This window comes from Helicoverpa zea, chromosome 8, assembly GCF_022581195.2.
Source record: "Helicoverpa zea isolate HzStark_Cry1AcR chromosome 8, ilHelZeax1.1, whole genome shotgun sequence".
In the NCBI taxonomy this organism is placed as follows: domain Eukaryota; kingdom Metazoa; phylum Arthropoda; class Insecta; order Lepidoptera; family Noctuidae; genus Helicoverpa; species Helicoverpa zea.
In genome coordinates, this window is record NC_061459.1 from 5,230,334 (window position 1) to 5,256,735 (window position 26,402).

Consider the following 26,402-nt stretch of genomic DNA (forward strand, 5'->3'; position numbering starts at 1 on the left):
TCAGCCATCAACTGTTGCATGTCTGTAATAAACTTCTATTTATCCGTAGTAGGAAACTGCTTGGTTATACTCGGATACCTATTCGGCAAGATGTACTGCGACGACTACAACCCGTGTCTCATGGCGAGTCTGCTCATACTCTTGGGGCACTTCCTGGCCATGATATCCGACGCGTGGACAGTCATAGAAGACGTGTTCTACCTCAAACAATTACGCCGTGGTCTTAATGCGAATCGTTTCTTCGTGATTGCCAACATACTCTCCATCATAGGAGAATACCAGGAGTTGAAGACAACGCTTCGCAACACTCAAACAATGACGTGCAGGTAGTCACAAGCTCTTACAAATGTTTAACCTCAAGTCTGTGGTTGAAATATATTTGCCATACATTGGTCACTTCTTGATGGCTTTAGGATATGTTCTGGAACAGTTCGAAACTTTCGAGCCTCCTCTGCCGAGCGCAGTAGTGCTACTGGGACATCTGTTCGTCCTGGCAGACCCTCGCGCTCTCTCGCCCTCTCGACCCAGCGTTCAAACTATTAACATAGTATTTCTATTAAGTAATATCTTCGTTTTCCTCTACGACGTAGTAATAACAATGCAATACTATGATTATCAAGTCAATAATGAAACGGATGAATGGTAAGGTTTTAAACTGTATATAAATAATAGTTTACTTAATGTAGAACTATGAATATCAATAAAAACCTTGTCTTTGCAAAGTGTGTTTATTTTAGAAACATTTAGACGACAAAGGCTACGGTGTAACGGATTTCGGCTTCACATTGAAGGACATGGCACCGCGCTAATTGTAAAGTAATTAATAAATCCTCTCGCTACTGGTAATTAATTAAAGGGGTTTATGTATTATAACAGAATTTTAATTGGTTACGTGATAATGTTGGTATAAGAAAATTAAAACTGCTTCTCCGGGCTAGCTGGGCAAACTTGCCAACAATGAAGCGTGTCACTTATAGTAGACTTAATAAGGATTTTAGAACTTAAACAGAAAGTAAATTAAGTAGGAAGTGTTAAGATAAATCAAACAAGTATTTTCCGCCAAAATAATTGAGAGTTGTCGAAATACTGGAAATGAATTATTTAGTTTTCATTCAGATTTAGTACAACTCCTTATCGTTTCTAGACAAAAAAAAATCCTCATCCCGTTTGTGTTTTGTCTCAGGGTCTTTCCCAATTCCTACTACGGCTATTAATTTGATATTACTTTTATGGGGTTAACATCAAAAGTATATCTCTAGATTGAATATTCGATGTGAAGTTAAACAAATCTAGTTTCTTAGGTCGCTATATTAAAAATATTAAAATCCTATACTTGTAACTGCCTGGCAATCGCTTGATTTTTTTAATATTTAGAGAACCCTTATTTCGAAAAGCCTGGTTGTGAGTTTTTACATAAAGTTATCGTAAATAGTTGTTAGGTACTTTAATTTTACGAAATAAATAATATGTAAGATTCTGTTTGCTTGAAACAATTGAGGTGAAGACTTTGACAGGCATATTACCAATATCTTATAAGTCTAAACATTTTATTGGTTTCATATTCATTGAAGATTAGTGCCACACAAAGCGTGTGTTGAAACGGCACTAAATTGAGAGAAGACGGAAAATCTAAACATTCGATATTAAATTATACGGGTCCAGTTTCCCAGATCGTACATATATTATTCTATCTAACCTAACTCCCTGGACATAATTTTAATTTCTTTTCACATTTAGAGAATAATTATTTCCAAAAGCCTATTGTAAGTTGTTTATACTTAACTAATTCTTAGATACTGTTAATTTAACGTAATTAATAATACATAAGCTTCTATTTGCCTAAAAGAATAGAGGTGAAACTCTGACAGACATATAACCAATATCACCAAGTCTAAACATTTTATTGGTTTCATATTCATTGAAGATTAGTGCCAACAAAGCATGTGTTGAAACGGCACTAAATTGAGAGAAGTACTACTTATGCAGACGGAGTATCAGACATTAGGGCGAGCGATGTGAGGCTTTATAGTGAAGCTTATCGCAAATGTACGGAGCATCTGACGCTTTGTGTCGAACGAGCTATGCCGAAACATGTATCTAACAGGCCTTCGCAGAAATCCTGCTTGAATAAGGACATGTGTGTTGTGTTGTGTTATATGTAGGGTAGAAATTTTTAGATCTTCAAAAATAAACCTCATAGAATAAAATATCTATACTAATATTATTGCTGAAGAGTTTGTTTATTTGAACGCGGTAATCTCAGGAACTACTGGTCCGATTTGAAAAATTATTTCAGTGTTAGATCAGATAGCCCATTTATCGAGGAAGGCTATATATCATCACGCTAAGACTAATAGGAGCAGATGAAATACAAAGGGGAGTTCATAAAGTGTACATAAGGAAATACATAGAATTCATAAAGTGAACATAAAGAAATACATAGAGCAGTTCATAGAGTGTGCATAAGAGAGTCACAGATCTGTATTGTATCTATAATTTACGATGCTGAAGCATTTACATATATCTTGGGTCTTGGACAACGATCCAGTAGGTACGCGAAATTCTATTATACGAACAAAAAATCTGTGAGACCAAATAGTAGCTCTTCATTTTGGGTTGACGTGCTCCTTTTTAATTTTACATTGTGAAGTTATGAATTTTAAAATATTTATAACTTCAAACAACATAGGAAAACTCCACCTCTTGATACAAATTTACAGGAATACACTCTCTCTCATTCACTTTGACCTTTAAAGAATAAAAAAATGATACATCAAGTACGTAGTAACGACAGATAAAAATCAAAGGGCGCGCTCACTGCAGTATCAGAAGTGCGATCGCGGCCTGAGTTGTCAATTTGGCACATTTTGTACCAGCCGAAGAGTCCTTCTTCCTTCGAGAACCCTCCACTCTTCCAATGACGCCTCGCAACCACTTTTTATCGCTGCAACAAAGAAAATATAATTAAGGTCACTTGATGTGAAACAACTTCGTTATTTTATTTAGACTTAACCTTTTTATGTTGGAGGTCGTCTGAAGCTTCTTTATGAGAAAGCTAAGTAGGTAAAGTACTTCTTTGATTTTAGAAAGTTATTAATAAACCCTACTCGTCTGTATGCCCCTGGAAGTTTTACCTGGACGACAAATTGTAGTAGGTACCTATAAGCTAATATAAGATAATATCATCTATAGGAGTCGTGGTGGCCTAGTGGGTAAAGGACCAACCTCTCAAATATGAGGGCGCGGGTTCGATCCCAGGTCAGGCAAGTACCAATGCAACTTTTCTAAGTTTGTATGTACTTTCTAAGTATATCTTAGACACCATTGACTGTGTTTCGGATGGCACGTTAAACTGTAGGTCCCGGCTGTCATTGAACATCCTTGGCAGTCGTTACGGGTAGTCAGAAGCCAGTAAGTCTGACACCAGTCTAACCAAGGGGTATCGGGTTGCCCGGGTAACTGGGTTGAGGAGGTCAGATAGGCAGTCGCTTCTTGTAAAGCACTGGTACTCAGCTGAATCCGGTTAGACTGGAAGCCGACCCCAACATGATTGGGAAAAGGCTCGGAGGATGAAGCTCAATACAGATCGACAAATTCAGGACCTACGAATATAATCACATTCTATACCAAACGAAACACATTACAACAGCTGCAAAAAATTTCGGTAACCAACGCCTAGTCATACCGCTAAGTACTGTAACTGAGCAAAGAATTTAGTTATAGAACAAAACTTACGAAGTTTTCTCTTCTCGTCCTAATGATAGTTTTTACCGTAGCTTTCTATTAGAGCGGGCCGCCATCGCTGTCAACCTAACTTGATCTTACAGAACCCCGCACACAAGTTTTAACCCAATACATTATGATTATAGAACTCGCTGAGTACTTGGAACGGGATTCAGAGGAAGGTTTTAAGAAAAATAGTAAAGACGCTTGATATGTTCACTGGGAGATATAATGCCTTGTGATATTAGCCTGGCACTTTTTAAAGCAGAGGAAATGCATTCTATACAGCAGCGTTCGATGAAGTAGAACATTTCTCAATTGACACTAAAAACTTATCATACACTTCTTCTGCTTGCATATTACATAACTAGCTTTTGCCCGCGACTTCTTTCGCGTGGAATAGTAACTTCCGGTAGATTTTTGGTTTGACCAATAGGTGGCGCTATATGTCCGGAATAAATTTTATTTTTACATTTTTTTGTAATAAAAACTATCCTATGTCCTTTCTCAAGTTTCAAGCTATATCTGTACCAAATTTCACACAAATCGATTCAGTAGTTTAGGCGTGAAGAAAAGACAGACAGACAGACAGACAGACAGAAAGACAGACAGACAGAGTTACTTTCTCATTTATAATATTAGTTAGGATTATGTTTCTTAAATAATCACACTGTGGTAACAGTATGTTCCTATATGCCTATATAAATAGTTTCTTTGCAACGTTAATAGCCTCTAAGATTGGTTCAATCAATAAGTGTTGAGTATCAAGCCCTCTACATTGATAAGATGCTTCCTTTGACGCGACTCCCTTTGAACACTACGCGAACACGCGAATCCAACACAGTTAATATAGGTATTCCAGGAGACAATTTATTTCACACAGTAAGTACCTACATTTCAATGAAATCTACCTTGCAAATTAAAAAAGCAGTAGTGTTTTCTATGATCAAAAATATTTTCAAAGGTTTCTTTTTCAGCTCTATATATAGTCGTATAATAAAGTCGCTCAATAACCATTTTCTGTCCCCACATAATACGATGAAAATGAAACGCTTTGTCAATTTGAGGCTTAGCTTTGGTCAATATCTTTTGTAATACGACCTTTTGACCGATAAATGAATTTTCAACCCTTATCTCGCTTGTTTGTAAGCGGTGATAAACCGTAACATCACCTATGTACTTAAGAGTATATAATGTCACACCTATTTTAGGAAGATTATTTTATCTCAGTTTGTATATGATTATTACCGTATTTCACTATGTTAGGATTTTTAAAATATCAAACTAATATCGTAATAAAGCATTTTGCGACTTTGTAATACAGAACGATTACGTCCGTAGTAGAACTATTATGCTAGTCTGTAGTAGAAATATTAATAATTTACCATAATGGCATCGTACCTGCTATAGTACGTCATACTTGAAAAATGCTTCGTTAATGCTCTCAGGTATTCGACTAGGAGCTAATTACCATTAATGCCACAAGCAGCTGAACGGAGAGCGCCGCGCAATATTACCGGTCCATTCAGAACTCACTGTCACCTGACGGAGAAATGAGCAAAGAATATTAGAAAACCACTCCCTTTACGTAATAGTTCCACTGAAACTTTATTTTTGAACTGACAGAACTAAAAAGTTTGATCTCTTTGAATTTTCTCGAAAACTTTACAGGCACTTAGGTACCTAATCTGATTATTCATTTTAAAGATCTTATCTTATCATGATTAGAACTGTAATACATACATTTACATTACTGTCCTAGGCAATGGGAAACAATATTGATAATACCTTCTTATAGAACAATTTTATTATCCACATTACCTATAAAAACCAAGTTCAGTGTACCCGTATTACCCATAAGGTTGTAGGTACATAGTTCTATATTAAAGTCAATAATTACTTCTAGTAGAACTCCGCAAAGTAGAACACGATATAAATTAGAAAGATGTGTAAATCTCCGAAATTAACTTATAAGCTTACAAGATATTACATCAAGACGATTTCGATATTATAACTTTTGCCATCAATCAAACAGATAAATTCAAATAGAATCGTTCGTACCTAGATTGGAAATAAATTGGAAAACAGAATGATACGAATATGAGGTTTCCACTCAAAAACGAATTTGCGAGACGTTGATTACTTTAAAAAAGTTTTTATTGCAAAAATATATGCGACTAGGCATTTTCTTGCCGTTTTACCCGCCATGAGAACTATTGCCCGTACCTACTGAGATATGTTACTCGGAAAAAGTGTAGCTTTTCAATAGTGAAAGGGTTTAGGAGGGTAATACAGCCAAATAAACAAACCAACCAAAAAAATGTTTCCTTTTCATTATATTACTATGTATACATAGGTTATTGAAAAAATATACAGCACAAAATTATGTGCTACTACATATATCGTTATGTCAGTTCCATAATATTGATGAGCCAAACAATATTTCGCATTGAATGGAATCCTAGTTGCGGAATAGAGGCGGCAAACTAGCAATCAAATCATGCACGAGAAGGAGCAATCATTGCATGTCAGCCTGCAATTAGACTCACATACATCCGAGTTGACTGGGTCACTGTATACTCGGCTATTGATTGCTTCCAATATGTGAAATACTGTTTATCACTTTATAACTATAATCAGTATAAGCTATCATTTGAACATCTTTAGCAGTCGTTATAGGTAGTCAGAAGCCAGAAAGTCTGACAACCAATATTACCAAGGGGTATTGAGTTGCCCATGTATAACACTGGTAGCCAGCTACATGCGTTTGACTGGAAGGTGACCTCAGAATATTTAGGAAAAGGCTAGGCAGATGACTTTTTAAGTATCGAAAATGACGTAGTGACGCCAGGAAATGAGATGTAGCGTTTACATGCCTGGACAACACCGGATTTCAAACTTCACATACGTGCTTATGAATATAATGCTTTTAGGAATCTTATTTTAAGTTACATGTGTAAGTTTGCGTTTCCGTGATACTTCAATTTTGTGTTAGAACTATGTATTCTGCAATTTCTTTTTTATTATGATCCTACACTTTCAATCAATTCCTGATACCTACAGATAAAAACAAAAAACCCGAGAAAAATATAGCGGTTGTATAAGTTGAGATTCATGACGTTTAGGCAACCCTTTTTAACATAAAGTAAAACAAAAAATAGCGACCCGGGCTGGATGCCAAGATATCGTTCTTATAAACCCGTATTCCATAGCAAATGACGTTGCCTGAAGAGTCTCGACACGGCCCGTGTTACTTAATATTCAAGCAATTAAACTACCGACTTTAGATATCCGAAAGGGTCGTATCTGATAACAAAGAATTTTATTCAAAAAAATAAACTGCTTTTTGAAGTTTTCGCGGGTCCATCATTTCTTTAACGACTCAATATTTTTGTTTATGAACAGAAGCAGGAAGGCGGCAAAATAAATAAACCAATAACGAGATCATTTAAAGTCATTCTACTCAAAAGTCACGGTATATTTGATTGGAATTATATGGATATTTATGGCCTTTATTTTTTCATCACAATTGTATATTTCTATTTTCAAGCTATCCATAATGTTCTTCAAAATTAAACATCACATTTCAATCTCTGTGTACAGCATTTTCCAAGTTGACGGGAAAGGAGCAATCTACTTGACGACTAAAAATGGAACGTTTCCAATATCGCTGACATCCCTGAACTCCCGAGACGATGCTACACCACAACACACTCCCGGCATTTTGTCTGCGACCGCTAAAAATCTCTCACACAATACCTCCGAGAGGGAACACGACTACTGGGATGCCTCTGAAATGTTACTCTCCAATTATATCAACGGCACTTACGACGAAGTTGACGCGTTCACGCTAAAACAAAACGCCAAGAGAAGCATCAATGACGCCGTGTCAAAGAATATCACGTTGGTCCTCGAGAACTTGTTGAAAAATTATGAAAATTCACAGTTGCCTACGCATGGTAAAGGTATGTATGATTGTGATTTAGAAAGTATTATATGATGAACATTCTAGCATCCAACATTTCCGTTAGTAGACAAAATGTTAATCAACCTAAGTATCGAGACTTATAGACACAATAGTGTCACTTTTTGCACACATATCTCGTAGAAAATATAGGAATTATTTGATTTGTTACAGGCTACCCCACTGTTGTCCAAACCAATATCCTTATACGAAGTATGGGACCTGTATCTGAGCTTGATATGGTGAGATTTTTTTATTTAAAAGATGCACCCATTTTTGTGTATAATTTTTAATGTCCTACGATTACTACGCTACCTGCTACGAAATCGCTACGAGCACGTTTATTTATTTCTGTTAAAAATAACAAGTTGAATTTTGAGATAGTGTTCTTAACATTATATTTTCCTATTTATTTTATAAAATAATAAATTGAAATATAATATTTAAAGTGTGTGTGTATATATATATATAATCTATACTAATATTATAAAGCTGAAGAGTTTGTTTGTTTGAAAGCGCTAATCTCAGGAACTACTGGTCCGATTTGAACAATTCTTTCGGTGTTAGATAGCCCATTTATCGAGGAAGGTTTTTATCCGGGTTCGTGCAGAGGTTCCCACGGGATGCGGGTGAAACCGCTGGCAGAAGCTAGTTTACAAATATGACGCGGGCATCTTGCCCGCGTGTTACTGCGTAGTCTATCAGAACGCAAATATAAATCGATGAATATTCATATTCGTATATTTTATATGTAACAAAAATATTTTGTGTAACAGGATTATTCAATGGACTGCTACTTCAGGCAGTACTGGCGCGACACCCGGCTGTCGTTCCTTGGTCCCATCCGCTCGCTGTCACTTTCTATCAAGATGCTCGAAAGAATTTGGCGACCAGACACGTATTTCTATAACGGGAAACACTCCTACGTGCACACTATTACCGTACCCAATAAGTTGCTCAGGATTAGTCAGCATGGAGATATTTTGTATTCCATGAGGTAAAACTTATTTGAAGCACTTTTTTGTGGAAATTTTTTGCTTAGCCGTGTATATAGTGACGACAAAAGTGTTCACAATATAATTTAATTAAACAATGAACTGAACTAAACATCTTTATGAATGAACCATATGAACATACAAAAAGTTCATAACCCGTTAATGCAAGAGTGGGCAACACAACCCAGCCTTTCACGAGCACGCATTAGTTTTCCATGGAACGGCATATTTATAGAGCAGCAAAGCCAGCGTCACAGTCAATCAACTACGGTACAAAACTTTACTGGTCTGGAGTCCACAAATACGAAAATCCCAATTAACTTTTGAAAATAATTAATTTCATACCCTTTACACAACCAAAGCGTCCGACATTTTTAATTGGCAAAGTGAAAAATATTCCCTGATCCGATTACTGAGGAGAGCTTTCAGCGAATGTAAAATCCGTTGGGTATTCTTGTTTTTTTTAAATAAGTGCCATTGAGATATTGTATGGATTTATCAAGATTCTTTTTCACTATCATCTGGTCGTGTTCGTTTAGTAGATAACTGATGAACCAAACATTTTTCTAAAAGAGCGTTTGGACAAGCTTAGTGTGGAGAAAAATAGCGCAGGATTTTCATGCTTCTTCCAAATGTAGGAAGATATTATTAGATCAAAAATATAAAAATGGCTTACTTGTACCAACAATGGAATAAATTGGGTGTAGTTTAATTTTCAAATTCATAAAATAGAATAATACGTAAAAAATTGAATAGATAAATTCTAATTTAACTTGGAGAATATGCAACTGGTCACCAGTTAATCGGTTTAGTTCGGACGAAATTCGGCAGCTGAATTGCTTCGTTGAACACGACATACAGGCGCGGAGGATCCTTTTAGTTAATCTAAACGCCTTAGTTGGGACGTTTTGGACAGTTCCTGCTATTTACTGATCTACTTTGCAAATACGTGAACCATTGCTAACTAAATTCTAGTTTTTTGTATCTCTCCGGCTTGTTTCAGTATTTTTGTTTAGTGGAGTTTTATGGTTGAAGTTTGTTATTAAATTGAGTCTTGTGTTTGCAGATTAACCATCAAAGCAAAATGTCCTATGGAACTCCGCAATTTCCCAATGGACAGACAGTCATGTCCTCTTATTCTGGGCAGTTGTAAGTATAATTTTGTAGTTATAATAAATTAAGTATAAAAAATGCAGTCGTACTTTGTTCCCACTTTAATTTAAATTTTATTTTTCTACAGATGCATACTCAAACCAACAACTGGTATACCAGTGGCAAAACTCTCAGAGCGTCAACTTTGTTCCTGGTATGACCCTCTCACAATTCGACCTCATCAGTTTTCCTTACAGAAACTTCACCTTCACTCGACGGGAAGGTAAGCAGTACTTATCAAACTATATGTACAAACATACTACCTGAACCATACCCAAGGATTGTATACGCTTGGTCATGCATCACTTTTACCAAGTTACTTTCCTCGCACAAAATAAGAACATTATAATAGTTATTGCGCATGACTGCACGGATTAAGTACAAAGAACTTCTACTCATTTAGGAAGAAAGTTTGTGTGACGCAAACAAGAATAACCGTCCTTATTACGTAGCCTATACAAACAGGAACGTATTTACACGCGGAAAGACACATCCTCGTTTGATTTTATCAGACATATTGGACGAAATTAAGAGGTTTTAATGTAATATGTGATTATTATAAAGGAATTATGTCACTATAAATATTTTTGGTATTGAGCAGGACGTTCTCGATGGAGCGTGAGTTCTCATGGCAGTGCTCTCATGTGCACTAATCACGCCAACTAGAGCGCACCTCCCACGACCCGCCAGCGCTTTATCCGCTTACCACTTAATGTGATTCCGCGCACATGGGTTTGGGTATGGAAAACACCTCCCGAACTTTATAAATAATATATTCATGTAGATCTCGAAATTCATTAAAACTTCCGTTATGCAGCTCTTGCTGAAATGCATATTGTATTTGCTCAATGAGTAAGTAAATATCGCCGTTATTTATTCGCGAATTTGTCTGCGAATAAACTGAAAAAAAACAGCAATGATATTTCGCGTGTCCTAACATCGAAGGGGAAACTCACTCAGCCACAAATGACTTTACCCGCTTCTTATTTACCGAAAATTTCTATGCTCGGAACATGTCGCGTTTTAGCATTTTATCTTAAATTGCCTTACAAAATAGGCCTCAAGTGCTTTTTTATAAATATGATTTGCTTATTTCTTCTCGAAGGCAAATACAAAATAATGTCAAACGAATTGTAGCGCGTCGCGCCAATGACACGAATCGGCTTTTACGCGCCAAGAAATTTACATTCGCGTAAATGGCTTCAGATATGTAACATCGGCAGTGATCGTAGTTTTTCAGTATTCAGTATTCATTTTTACAGCTGTCTATCGTTTGAAGACGTAGCTTAAAGTATTATAGGATGTAAGTAGCAAATAACATGCAGTTAGCAATGAAATTTCAATATTTTTTTCAAGATTTAAATATTTTCAGGCGAATTCTCAGTGCTTCAAGTATCCTTCAACCTTCAGCGACATACGGGCTATTTTCTCATACAAGTGTACGTGCCCTGCATACTCATCGTGGTCCTTTCTTGGGTATCATTCTGGATTCATCGCGAGGTACCTAACATGTAAACACATTAGGTACATTTATTCGGTGAATGTACAATGGATCGCTCGTAAACATTCGCTTTGCACTTTGCAGGCCACTTCGGACCGGGTCGGGCTCGGTATAACGACGGTGTTGACCCTTTCCACTATTAGTTTGGATTCTCGCACGGACTTGCCTAAAGTGAGATATGCAACAGCTCTCGACTGGTTCTTGCTGATGAGTTTCTTCTATTGCATTGCAACTCTGTTGGAGTTTGCTGGAGTGCATTATTTCACCAAGGTATTAAATGAACTGACTGTTGGTATTATCAAACTGTAGACGCTTTTTTTAACTCCTACCTATGTTGTATGTGTTTAGGTCGGTTCAGGGGAGATCGTGATCGATGATGCAGAATGGGAGGAACTAATTGAAGAAGTGGGCGGTGACGCGTTTGCCGCGCGACAACTCGCGGTTCGCCGGCGCAGCTCAGCACGATCCACTACAAACTTTGTAATTAACTCTATTTATTTTATCTATGCTTTCGAGGTGAATTTTACTACAGATCTGATTATGGTCATAATGAAGTTAACCCGAAAAATTGGAAGGCTCTGAGAAGTTAGGACTTGAGTGAACCGAACTTGGACAAAACCAGACGTAGGCGGGACCCCTTTCCTTTGGTTAACCTAAAAAAGGTCACTGGAGGGAAACACTTAGGTATTATAAGTTCCCAACAAACACGCTTAAATTCGTAGATCAGTCGTTATTCGACCATTTATGCCAGGTCCCTTTAGATACCGCGGCCCTGGTACATAAAAGGCCTATGACGGAACACGACGATTTTAGTCAGTAAGAGTCTGACACTCCCTCACCGCTGCTAACCCACAGCGGTAGGGGGTCATTTGATGATTTTACGTCGCTAAAAAAAAAAAAAAAAAAAAAAAAAAATTTCGAAACCGTGGGTGAGGGCCTATGTCACCCACGCCATCCTATGGCACTGCTATGCACATCAGATACTAGATAGATAGAAATACTGACGACGAAAATTCAATTCAGTAAAAACTAAATTGCAGAGCTTCACTCTCCCCGCTCAAAGCACCACAACAGACGAAAGCGGGGGCCCAGCGGAACAGACGGCAGTTCGTTTGACGATGGAACGCACCACGCAGACCGAGAGGCGAGTGCCGCGTTGGCGCCAGTTGCTCTACTGTCTCGCTGGAGACGATCGATATAGGCGCCAGAGGCAGGTGGAAGCTGGTATGTATATATATGATTTTTTTTGATAGATAGGTAGATAAATATAAATACTAGGACTATAAAAACCTTCATAAAATTGTTTTTTTAGCAGTTAAAAGCGCTTCCACATTAGCGGACAGCAAGGAAAAAACTAGCGTTTTCGCGCGGAAAATCTAGCGGAAAGCTAGTGTCGTAGCGTCGTGTAGACGCTGGACTCACATTACTTACTTTCTTACTAGACGAAATATGGTTTTCTGGAATGAATAAGTCCACGTTATTAGTGCAATGAGTGAGAATCGAACTTACTTAGTCCTTGCCCCAACCTAACCAACTCTACCTTCAGATTAATGTTATATAACATTTTATAATTTTACTCACACTGTCCCAATTGATTACAGGCAGCCGTGGCCACATAAACAGCGTGTCTCACATCGACAGGGCTGCGCGCGTCATGTTCCCCGCGTCGTTCGCGCTTCTCAACTTGTTCTATTGGATGGTCTATGCTTTCTCCAGCGACGACTTCGCTTGGAGTGACAACCCTATGAATACTTTGTCTCATTAGATTATATGTATTTTTAATAAAAATATATGTGTGCCAAACGTATTAGTACTAAGTTGTAGGTATAAATACCTACCTTATCATGAAGTAATCAAGGGCATTAGGCTAACTACGAATAGTTCTTCAGTCTACTTCATAAAAACTGAAGTAGTCGTATATAGGTACTGTTTGTTTTACTACATGCACCATAACTCCTTCACCTTTTCATACTAGTTGCTGAACGTACTGTTCAGAAAGTATTTCAGTACAGAATACATATTGAAAGAAGGGAAGAACTTTCTTATTTATCTAGTCAGTGTTCATTTTAATCAATGTCCCCATAGAATAGAACGTTATAAATGACGTTATTATAGAAATATGCCTAATATTGTCCAAGGTATAAAAATAAATAGACGTGACTGTATTTCAGGTGTTTTATTTTATTCAAAACTAAAGCCGTTATAGGTATAGTGAATCTTGTTGACGTCGGAACTGTTGAACACTTTGATCTTACGATTATTAAATATAATGCTTTTATTACAAAATATATAAGTTTACCAAGTATAAAACATTCCATCATATTGCCATAGGCCATATTATTTTTGGTGGCAAGCTATCCATTTTGAGTGGTCAAGAAACTAAACGGCAAAAATCGAAAATTAAAAGCATTAATAAAAGTAGAGAGGGAAAATACTGAAAAATAGATCCAATCAACAGCGACAACAAACATTCAGATTTAGTTAATAGAAAATAAAATATAATTAATTAAACCAGCCATTTCCCAGTCACTCAAAATGGACAGCACATAAAAATTGGTAGCCCCATTGACGATAACGTAAAATACGTGTACCTACTCATCTAATTATTGCAAATAAAATAAAACCGCATAGAAACACCGACCGATCAATCATCCCACCGTACTTAATGCAATAAATCAGAAGGTAAACAAACTGTAGTAAAAATGTATTCTTATCTATATTTGCGCATTATTGTGCTACAAACTACAAAGTAACATAATTCATAACAATCAATGTTTCTATACAGTTTTGTCGGTCAATTCGTCAACGAGGCATTACCGTGACCGCAACATGTCGATTTTCTGCGGTCGTCCGAAACCACCAGCTAATTACGTACTGAAAATGTACAATTCTGTTTTCGTTCCCGAAATTAGATACGACTGCCATTTGCGAGTATCAAGTATGCTTTTCCAATCAGACGACCGCTAAATAGTCATGTTTGTAGAAACAATTAGTCCTGCTTTACAATAGTGGGCTCATCTGACGCGATTACTATTATATACAAAGTCGGTTTATCTCAATATAACCTGCACTCAGCGCAAGACATAAATAAACACATGTAAATAATATTTGTACGGCTCCTATAGTTCGGCCATTCAGAGAATGCGTTCCTGACACGTCGCGATTGAACTGACGACGTAACTTTGCAATGGCGTTGCAGTTACGATAAAAATATTTTTGCTGGTTGTTTACCGTTTTAACAATTGAGGAGCATTAAAACAACATTATTATATCAATAATCAATGAATGTAGTTACGTCGTCAGTTCAATCGCGACGTGTCAGGAACGCATTCTCTGAATGGCCGAACTATAACATCTTCACTATAGAGAGAACAATCGATGTTAAATATTATATAATATCTGTCTAGGTATACATAATCATATAACACTCCTCTAACAAATATCACAAATACATAAGTTATTATAATCGTCATAGTTGAAAATGTATTCAAGAAGAGGTAAATTTCGAAGAGAGCTATTTAGGCTAACTAGTATCCTGTTGGTCCAACATTCTGTAAATATACTAATTCACTTCGTTGCAAAACTGCCAACCTTTAGTACGCCATTTATAAGTAAAAAATAGACATTTTGAAGGCATATAGATTAAATACATAGTGGAATGTATAGTTTTTTTTAAGGCTTTCATCATAAGTATGAAAATTACCTACTACCTCAACATTGTAATGGCAAATATTGAATTGTGTAAACTCGTATAGACATTTAGAATATGGCGCGTGGACAATACAAATTTATTAGGAAAATAGTTCACTAATAATGCTAGAGGCGCCTGAAGGGCTGCCATAACATGTTCATGGCGAAAGTTATGTAAAATAAAATCACCAACTATGGTATCGCGCTAAGTATTTCACGTAATGAGCAAACAGTATTAGAGGTCCCGTAAGTACTTATAATATACAGGAGTAAAAATTATGGTGCCTACGTTTTGTTATAGCTTAATTCATTGGCAGCGAACCGACGCGTATTCTAATAGCTACGGCGCGTCGTGTATACATACAAGCTGCATTTTCCTTAGGAAACTGTACTGTGAGCATTACGTATAGCAAACTTTCGCTTAATGATTACAACGTAATCTGGTAGTGGCAATCATACGAGATAATCAATTCTAGATCATTCGATTTGATCAGTAGTTACGCATTCAGCACGCTTAATTTATCATTTTAAAACACATGCAGTGTTACCTTATTTATTATTAATTATGAAAGAGTCTTGATCATATTATATTAATATTGAATATGTATTGCAACGGACCCTAATTCCTACGGAACCCGATCTATAAAATTGACAAAAGATTTGTATAATGGTAAGCGATGCGTTACTACATACACAATATAAACATATCTACTCACTACAAAGTATTAGTACCATTTACTTAACGCTAACACATCAATTACATTATATAAATATAAAACTTTATTTACTAGCCCAAGTGGGTCAATATTCACTTTTTATATACAAATATAAATTTATTCTCCGTAATAATAAGAAGGTAAATTTGAATATACAAGTCATATAAATGGCAATGATCCAATTTTTAAATTAAAAACAGCTGCCGTCAATCAAAATAACTGCTCACTTTCCAATCAAGCATATCGTCAGCTCTATACAAATCTATACACTAACGTCATAAAAACTGGAGCATTCCCATTGAATTTAGAAGACTAGAACACTGGTCACAGATATTTCGGTATAGGCAAGGAGATTTTAATAGTTTTCAATTACTCATTCAAATTAAATATCCACTCACTCACACTCTCTCACATGTCATCCACATAAGCTAAAATAACAATAAATTAATAGCCTGTGCAACACCCCGAGTATTTTGTCAAGCTCTTACATCTCACTTATAGACTGCACACAATAAATAAGAATTTCATATATTCACATCTCCAATATAAATAATTAAATCACAGATTCTATATTTCATTATGAATATTTTTTATCTACGTATCTTTTCTACCTACGACGAGATAAACATTCATGTTATCTTTGCCTTTTACGTACACGCTGCCTCTCGGCTCGAACTCGTAGCGAGCGGATAGCACCGGGATACAAGCCTCGCCTACCTGGATCCGCTTGGCCACGCCCGTCGAGTCCATCCGGGACGCTATGTTCACTGCATCCCCCCAAATGTCATAGTACAACTTAGAGGTACCGATGACACCAGCCGTCACGTCGCCGAAGTTATACCCGATCCGAAGAATAAAGTCGAACTCGAGCAAGTCTTGGTTGAAGTTGTCCACCACCTTCTGCATCTCTAACGCGAACTCCATCAGCTGGTACAGGTGGTCGTACGTACCGCGCGACTCGTGCCTCAGGTCGGGGTTCAAGCCGCTCGCTGCCATAAAAGTGCTACCTATAGTTTTGATCTTCTCCACGTGCTGAAACTCCGGCCTTTCCAACAGCTCATCGAAGTCCGCGATCAACTCGTTAAGTACCCGCAGGTATTCTTTTCCTTTCAAATACGACTCGTCGTACATTTCATTAAAGTTCACTATACTGGCAAATATGATCGCGACGTCTTTGTGATTTTCAGAATACTTTGCTGTATTCTTCAGCTGGTCGGCCACGTGACGCGGTATTATATTGTGGAGCAGCCAATCCGCCTGATTCCGCATATTCTGGACTCTCTGTTTGTCGCGGTTCGCCACTACATTACTATAGAAACTCAATCGGTAACTAATTTCAAATTCTCTGTTCAAGAACCACACGAGCATTAACAATAATGCGATATCTAAATATAGCTCCGTCAAGTGCAACTTATGCTGGTGACTGTCGAAGCCTATGGTACCATTGTTGATGTCGTCCCAGTCGATCATTGAGCTATTTCCAATCCCGTAATCGGTAATATTCTGAGCAAACATTTGTGGACTTAGCCGTAAGGTAATATCAGCATCTAGCAGCATTTGAGTATTCGCTTCATGACAACCTAACACAGCAAAAAATAGGAACAAACCAGCATAAAGCGTCACTAGAGTATTTTTCACTAGCCAGTTCATCTGTGTAAAGTTGCAGAAATGTACTACACTTATACAGAACAGGTACACGTAGAACGACTGTTCACCTCGGAGGATCGTCATCGTGGTGCCCTCACACGTGAAGTTTATGAGCACTGCAAGTATCGGCAAACTGATGAGCAGCCCGCCCGACAGGTGCCATGGGAACCAGTTCGACAGCTTCCTGAATATTCTCACAGACCGAGAGATCGACTCTGTAATCGCTTCGTGATTCGTTTTCCATTTTAGGTAATGTCTATAGGAACAGAGTGCCATCGCCATAATTTCTATGCACATAAAAAAGACAAACCATCCAATGGAGGATCTCCAGTCACTGTACAATATGAATATTGAAGCCGTCACCGCCAAGAAAATGATGGCTGAGACTAGAATGTCTAAGGCGGTGTTGAATCTGGAAGTGGTGAGTGTGGGAGGGAAGTCTTCGCTGTCGTCGCTCCTGTGGGCTTTATCTCTGTAGTGTCGTTCTATTTCGGAGGATTTGAAGAAGAGGGTGAATCTGTTGAGGGGCGGTTGTACGAAGTAGTTGATGCCGGAGCGCGCGTTGTCCTGCACGCAGCGTATGAGCTGCAGGTCGGACTGCTTGCGCAGTTTCTGCAGGGACTGCACCTGGTCGTCGTTGAGCGGCGGCGGCAGGCGGCTGCGCGCCAGCTCGTTCAGTGACGATTGGCTCGACGTGTAGTAGCCCGACACGCGGTGCTGCATCATATCGGGGTGCGACGTCGCTATGTGGTTCAGTGCGTAGATCTGTAATTATTACACGCACATTTTAATAATTGCTAGACAGTGTATGAAAGAGTGTGCAAGTGCATTTTAGGTAGCGTGGATAAGAGTTGGTCGGAGACGGTGCGCAAGCGCAAGGAGTGTGTAATCGCCGTTATTACGTAATGAAGGCTGTGACACGGCGAGACGGCTGACGAGGCGCATTGACGCATGTGTTTACGAAAGTTGAAAGCGCAAGTATAATATACAAGCTTGTGCGTGATTACATCAAGAATTATTGCATCGCGTCCGGTTAGTATTTACTGGTTTCCCCTTTTAAGATAGGGCGACATTCCGTCAGTACCGATTTACAACAGTTGCTAAAGCTATTGAATTACACAATTTCGCATTTGACTGACGCTGGTGTAAAATTTCAATGATTCACACGCGGTTGTGAAATCCCACAATTATATTTTTATCATTAGCGCATGCGAATTACATGCGTAATAATTAAAATAAATATAAATCATTTTAAATTACGTTTAAGTACTTGCAGCTGCAGATACTTTGTTATTTCAATTAGCTTCCTAGTTTTTAATGGAAGCTTTTGGTGATGCTAACCAAATAGATATGAACTACACTTATCAACTTTAAAAATAGAGTTAGAAGGTAAATGTAACAATATATTATTTTCCTTAAGATAATTAATAGATACTAAACTTTACCACTGGCTATAAACTTTATTTTCGTCAGTCCCGCCACAAAATCCCTGACACTAGTAAACGTGACATTTGCTCTGGTTACGTCAGTGACGTAACCGGCACCCACTCCGACCACCTAAGTGATTTGTAACCCGACTCCTTCGTCAATGGACTTGTGGGTGTAGCACACACATAACCAACTACATATAACAGTTTCAAGGAAATGTGAAGTTGAATTTTTGAATTATGATAAAAGTAATAAAAAATATGAACTAGAAAATCTAAGCTTTTATACACAAGAGTAGGTAACATAAACAAAGTAGTCACGCAGCTTTGAACCATAGTTAACATAAATAAAGCGGAAAGCTGCTACAAATTGCAATGCTATGGCATAGCGGGCATGGTTTACGACTGCAGCACAGGGAACATGTTTATAATTTATTAAAAGCATGTTTACGATGCGTTACCATTTCTCAAAAATCTTCGCGCACTAACTCAAATCTGCGTCAAGTTTATTTATGTGGAAAAAAATGGTTGATGTACATACATACATGCGGGATTAATTTATGCATGTTTTACTTACGTTATAAGTAAAAATAGGTACATCAAAGTTGACCTGTTGCTGTATGCTGGATCGGCGGCTGGTGCTTCTGATTCCCGAGTCCTTGCGGCTGTTGACGGAGGGGCACAGGCTGATGACGTCATCGGGCGGGCGGGACACCTGCGGCGACGGCAGCGGCAAGTTCAACTTGCGCTCTTTAGGCCGAATAAACTCATCCTGCGTCGTGATCGTTGAACTGCGAGCACGACAAACTGGCACCTACAATGTATTTAGACAGCCATATTTTAACAATGCATCGAAAATAGGTTGGTGTTTAGTCAACTCCTCATTACCCGCTAACACGTGTTAAATGTATGTGTACACAAGTTTTCTCGCTTATATTGTGTGATATAGAAATTAAATAAATTCGCGCACGGCACGTCTCATGTCCGATCATATTATTGCTAAGCCTCAAATAACTTTTTATATTTAGGCCTATAATACGGCATATAATGTAAAAGAAAAAGTATAAAAAAGGGGTTTGCTTCAATTAAGGGAAAATGTTTACTTATATGTGTCTTACTCGTTATGAACATTTTGAGAAACATTGGTACATATGTTTGAAATGTTGTGGATATCTCGAGTCAGTGAGATATTCTATGCTATCCAGTGTATTTCTACAGTAAATAGACTACTGGGAGTTTTCCAAGTCCCTCGTTCACGACAAATCTAATTTAAATTATAAACATATATGTACTGAAAGTTATGTCATGTGCTATTTTCATATCTACATATAGGTTCAAAACCCGTTGCCATTTGTTATCATAAACATAGACTGATCAACAAATCATTATTATGATGGAAATAACTGATTATAAAAATAGATACGAGTGCACCACATACTACAAATTATATTAGACATCCAGCGGATAATAATATTACAAATGAGTTGCGCAAACTTCAATATCTGTGAGACGTAACTTGAGACTCACATTGCTCCAGAGTCAAGGGCGAGGTTACAAAGTTTATATTTCGTAACCAAAACTTTTGATAATCTCGCAAAGATATAAAACTGAGCGATAAGATGCTATAAAAAACAAACATGATGGTAGTTCAAATATGATTCTATTAATATTTTGTATATGGCGGAGCGGAGCGCGGATAATACACGACCTCGGCGTGCAGATCTTCTTAAAACGTTTCTTATCAGAATCTGTATTATCTGAGTATATTCACTTGGACGTGTCCCAATGACCGACGCCGTTACACGTTGCCGATAGTAAAGATCCGTGACTTGAGACAAAGCACTTCAGTGTGACACATAAACACCTTTTACTCAGTCTCGGTGAATACCCATGTCAAAATAAACATATTGATTTATGCGCTGTTTATGTATTAGTAACTAACTTATATTTACCTCGATATTGTTCGATCTCCCATACTGCGACCGATAGCTGCTACTCCTTGCGAAGGGTGACATGTTACTCCTCGACTGGCTCAAGTAGGATCGTATGTCGATGATTTCTCTCTCGAAGGACGCCATGTCATGGCTGAGGGGCGGTATGTTCAGCTTAATGATACTCTGCGCCGGCCTACTCTTATTGTCTTGAGATTCTATCACAATAGGCACTTGCTGGTAACCATTACTGGACTGCACACCACCCCCTACGTCCCCACGCTCCATGAAATGTATAGTCTTGTCAGCCATCTCTTGCTTTTTCATCTCATGAAGTGGCGTATCAGAATGTTTCCTTAAAAATCTAGGCACTTTCCAATTCTTCAGCTTAGTCGTATATTTTCCGTAGCTTCCTAAAATATAATGTGTTTTCTTATTAAAATACGAATGCCGTAGATATCTTTAATTACCAATAGAATACATAAGTTATATGGTGATTACTATAAATACTTCATGAACAATTAATTGTTCTTAAAGAAAAACAAATGAAGCCTTTGCGATCACTCATCTTCTTCAAGGAAAAATATGCATCACTGCTCTTTTGTTTTCGAAAGATTCAAAATAAAGTCTAAGGCTCTAGGAACTTCAGAAGACGACTGCACACCGACTGCATCCCAACTGCAATCGGACTGTGCGTTTGATTTGCAGTCGTGTCAACTGCATTCAAACTGCCCTTGAACTGCAAATTGCAGTTGGATTGCAGTCCGTCTGTCTAGAGCCTAACAGTAATATTTTGTTGGTATTATAATTATTGCATTTTCATACAATGTCAAGCTTACAGCCCTTTTTCAATTCATATCTACCTACACATGAATAACTACGGTTGGGAAAGATCTCTAAACTTGGAAAGATAATAAGTAGTAGCATAGTAGATTACTTTTGTACAAAAAACATTTCGAGAGACATCAAGATGATTGATACATATATCTACAAAGGAAAACAGGCTTAAATAAAGCCGGCGGAAATTGCTAAGATATTGACAACAAAATATAATAACAAAATGGAAGATCGAGGATCAATTTCTGAGTTATCTAAAAATATTTATATGTTCGTATGTCAGTACCTCAGCAACATTTACATTGTTTTCCTTAAATCAGTACCAGGTAGGTGTTTGCAATGAAAGCGGTAGTAATCTATGGCGACTTTAATTGCTGGACTATAAAATCGAATTCTGCTACATGTTTACAGTTTATTTTGCTCGATATTACCGCCATTTCTGATAGCAAATGCGTATTGCCGATTAGTTTTATGAGCTGCATGCGTTTAGACTTCTATAAAGAGTTAGGGTTCAGTGTAACTGTTTTATTTGAATCTAGAGTATTGAAGATAGCCGCGAGAGTGACTAACACAAATCATCCTACTGATGTCGTGATCTGAGTGACAAAGAGCATCACCTTCAAGTAATGAAGTCACTCTGTATCTTATCAGCTTGTGCCTTATTCTTGTGATAAATAACACTTTTCCACTGTTCAATTCACTGTATTGTGCTTCTCCCGAATAAAAATAACATTATGTCAAAATATAAAACATATACCTATCCAGTTTTATCTCCAGAAAGTACAAATTTTGGTACGCTAAGCGAAAGCAATTTTAGGTACATAAAGTTTAGGTATATCTTGTTCCCTTAATGATCTTAAGATATACCTGTAATCAAAATAATTTAAAATGAACACTTACCTACAGAGGTTGGACTCTTCGACGAGTTGTCGTTAGTTTCAGGGAATCCTTTTTCTCTCTTTTCGTCTAGTTCGGTGTCCGAATCCAATATACTGGGCAGTGAACTAGCTTTTGTTCGGAAGTGAAATGCACTTGGGGATAGGAAATTTCTAGTATCTACTTTTCTGGATTCTAATCTATCATCGGCTCTCGGGGACATCGGTAGTGGGGAATGGTTGCAGGATAGGACGGACTGAGGAGACGCTGCGGGGGATATAATCAGGCGTAAGTTAAGAGGATTGGAGGGAGTGAGACAATTGTCATGGCTATAAGGAGAGTACAGCTGACGACCTTCGATAAAATAGGTTTTATGACCTGGACAAACAGAATTGGTTTTAGAATGTGTCAACAATACAAACGATGGTGCAATCGTATTTCTATTTATAAGGTGCACACTCACCGAAGACGTCATCGCCCTCTTCTAAGATATAGGAACCTCCAAGAAATTTAGCAGTCTCTTCTGATATGTGGACGCGACCTGGCTTCCCAGTGGATTCCATTTTATTGGCGAAACTGACGTCGTTACTCCATACGTCGAATTTAAACCGTCGTGTGCCGACTATGCCACACAGGACGGTACCAGTGTGAACCCCAACCCGCATATTTATTCCTTCACCGCGAACTCTATCGAATTCCTTGATGGCGTCTATCATTCCTGAAATATAATTTACGAGTTTATGTGTGCATGCTATTTTTACGCTTTGAAAGCGTCAGTCAAGCTTTTCTTGCAATACAGTGTTTGTTTGGATACATATCTTAGGTCAAACCGTGCCTACCTACGTCCTGCAAGGTTTTACTGTAAACGGTATACTACATCCGTGTAAACGCAAAATGTGGTATAAACATGCCCAAAGACAGTAACTTGATATTTAACCGATATCAAAATGGTTCATATCAAAAAGTACCTACGAATATTTTCCTGTTTCCAAATAAATATTTTGACTACTACTGTTGCTAATATAAAATACTTTCCATGAAGATATCACTTACCCAATCCCATTTCTACGCAGCACGTAGCATGATCGGGCCTCGGCTCAGGGCAACCAGATACGCAATAATAACAATCACCGAGAGTGGAAATTTTCTCACACCCATGATTTTGACACAACTCATCAAACTTCTCAAATAGGTCATTTAATATATTTACTAATTCTTCAGCACCCTTGTTACTTGACATCTTGGTAAAGCCAACAATATCGGCAAACAATATACTGACATTGTCCATTGAGCTCATGTTGAAAGGCCTAAATAGCGACTTGATGTCGGATGCGCCGGGATTTGAATGTCTAGGTTTGAGCGGATTGTGTGTCTTTATATTAGTTTCAGTTTCAAGTACTTGCTCCTCCAGCAACCAGCTGGCCACTTTCGGTGGCATTACAGAATGTATCATCTTTTCTTTGAGCTGCTTCTCCATTTCCAATTGCTTTCTTACTAACAGGCTCTGTCCTACTTTCATAAATGTGCCACGCATTCTTACAAAGGTCATTAGGTAAATATGTACACCAATTATGTGAACACAAAGTTGCAGTAAAACTCTCACAAACATTCCAGGGCACTGCCATTCTTGCTCTGACAAATGCAACACAATATTCAGTACTTCAAACACAATTGAATACAAAATTCCAATAATGACACAGGCATACAGTGGTAGGGGTGTAAGTGTATATATAATCAGCAATATTTCAATGCACATGGTGAAGTGCCCTGACTGACTGATGTCAGCAGCCTGCGACAATGCTGTGTCTAACCGTGTGGTGAGCGTCACCAGTGACAGGCTGAGTGTACACAGAGCGAGTGCCATGACCAGGGATAGCTTGAATGTGTACACTTTGTATATATTTGTGAATGTCACAAATAGCATAACAGATGTTATCAATAGAACCCCACCAAATATAGAACATAAAAATGGCCATTTTACTGTTATGCCATTCAAACCAAGAGCCACAAAGTAGACAAACCATGATATAGAAAATATCAAAATGTATAAAAGTGCAAATCTGAAAAAAGAAAAAATAAAAAACATCAAACATGATTACCTGATAATAATAAAATGTGACAAGCAATTCATGTTCCATTCATGCAGAATACTATACACTCACAGGGGATTTTTATTTGAGATCACTTACCTAAATCTTAATCTTATTTGTCTAAAGGAACTGCTTCTGTATTGGCCTTCAAGTATCTCTGAATCAAATCTGGGATTCCACCATGTTCCTGTAGCTGCCCTTTCAAAAGCGATGGGTATGGTGAGTCCACAACAGTTGGTGGTGGGGTTGTTGCGGGCCAGGTAGGCCTGCACATGTGGTGCCAGTCTGATCTGGGCATCTTCCCCCTCAGAGCAATCAGCATCGTGTTTGCTATCAAACTGCTGTGACCCATCACTGCAGCTGACACACCCACTTGGAGCATTCATTTTAATTCTGAATATTTCATGTCACCCATTCTTAAACCACAGCACCAACATTTTGGCCCATATTTGAATCTATTCACAAAAACAATGTGTTTTTCTTAATAGGTACTACAGAATATGTTTTTTTTACCTACCATAAAACTTTTATTTTAACAAGCTTATTTATTGTGATTTTTATTCTTGGTGTATCAGAACTAAGATAGAACTTCAAAAAAGATCTTACTTTGAACCCATAGCTAAAAAACTTTATAATAGGTTGCTATATTGCATGAACCTTTTGATGAGATGAAGATGATAAGATATTACAAGAAATTATCCCACAATATTATTTGTATGAATTAGTTTTAAACCAAGGGATTTATTTTATGGAAATTGCTCTCCATAAAATACTTCATAATTTTGCGCTATCTGGAAACTTTAACTGATGTACCAAGACACTGTTTAAGTTATTAATTAATTAAATAATAAATAAAATCTGTTCCAACTATTAAAAGTTGCAATAAAGTACTCTGAAGCCTGAAGCTTCGCGTAATTTATTTAGATTATTACACACGAGATTACAAATTTAAAAAAAAATGATGAAGATACTTGCGAATTTAAGTTATTTTAATTACAACTTAAAAAGTATTTTACTTACCAATTCATTCTCACTTGAATTCTTGACGTTTATTGATCAAGGTTATTACAGATCAATTTTTTGTAAATATTATTATCCAGTATTGAGAATAATAACATGCTCACTTTTCTTCTATGAATACTAATGCATTTAATTTATTTAAAACCGAAGTGAAGAGTAAAAAGTCACAAAAAGACACACAATCCACACAATATACGTTTTAGAGATGTACGCATGAACGAATGATGTGATGTGAAATGTCGACAAACAATGACAGAAAATCCAGAGAATGAATACAGCTGAACTAAATTCAGTACTATTATAATCGGTTAGTCGATTCAATTTAGTACGGCTCATTGCTTGTGAATTTGATTAATTTTATTGATTAACTAATAATTATTGAAAATTGAGGTGAATGTTTTAAGTTCTATCTACGCTAGCAAGAGTTCTATCTCTTGCATGAGCATGCATGACTAAGGTAGCCGAAAAAAAGTAGGTGTAAGTATTTCCCCCGGAATGAAGTTAGAAGTTGATGTTTTTGCCAGAACGAACAAGCCATGTATGCCAGCTTGAATTACTACGACTACGGATTATCAATCCCGACAGAACTCGGTATGCGCGTAATCCCGTATATTACAAATGTACATATTTAGTTAAGGGAAATTAAATAATTAATTAATACCACATTTATTTACATAATTATTAGCTTTAACCCGCGGTTTCTCTCGCGTCCCTTACCCGGACATAGCCGGTGTAGCTTACAGCATATTTTTTTTTCTGCCAAGTGGGGATTTGGAACTTATTGAGAAAAAAGCGGGATTTTCATCCGCGGTTAGGGCTGCCATCCGGTCGGG

The 26,402-nt window shown here is 37.5% G+C and overlaps 2 protein-coding genes across 3 annotated transcripts; one reads left to right on the forward strand and one right to left on the reverse strand.

Annotated features, from left to right (window-relative positions):
- Positions 1 to 7,282: 7,282 nt before the first annotated feature.
- Positions 7,283 to 13,471, forward strand: LOC124632608 (gamma-aminobutyric acid receptor alpha-like). Its single transcript, XM_047167503.1, has 10 exons — positions 7,283 to 7,688; positions 7,862 to 7,929; positions 8,464 to 8,684; positions 9,749 to 9,831; positions 9,923 to 10,057; positions 11,207 to 11,334; positions 11,420 to 11,605; positions 11,684 to 11,815; positions 12,376 to 12,559; positions 12,937 to 13,471. Exons 1-10 carry the CDS (start codon positions 7,283 to 7,285, stop codon positions 13,098 to 13,100), a joined length of 1,707 nt encoding a protein of 568 aa, XP_047023459.1. The 3' UTR covers positions 13,101 to 13,471.
- A 25-nt stretch (positions 13,472 to 13,496) lies between these two features.
- On the reverse strand, positions 13,497 to 25,813 carry LOC124632530 (adenylate cyclase type 9). 2 transcript variants are annotated; one of them, XM_047167396.1, is made up of 9 exons: positions 25,570 to 25,813; positions 24,649 to 25,004; positions 23,513 to 24,519; positions 22,923 to 23,177; positions 22,484 to 22,837; positions 20,768 to 21,159; positions 19,426 to 19,629; positions 14,686 to 18,153; positions 13,497 to 14,456 (listed from the first exon to the last, which is right to left on the reverse strand). In XM_047167396.1, the coding sequence occupies exons 2-8, from the start codon at positions 24,933 to 24,935 to the stop codon at positions 16,336 to 16,338; spliced, it is 4,317 nt and encodes a 1,438-aa protein (XP_047023352.1). In that variant the 5' UTR covers positions 24,936 to 25,004; positions 25,570 to 25,813; the 3' UTR covers positions 13,497 to 14,456; positions 14,686 to 16,335. The 2 variants fall into 2 exon arrangements, with proteins under 2 accessions (XP_047023352.1, XP_047023351.1); XM_047167395.1 differs by having other exon boundaries at positions 19,393 to 19,629.
- Between the last annotated feature and the right edge of the window lie 589 nt (positions 25,814 to 26,402).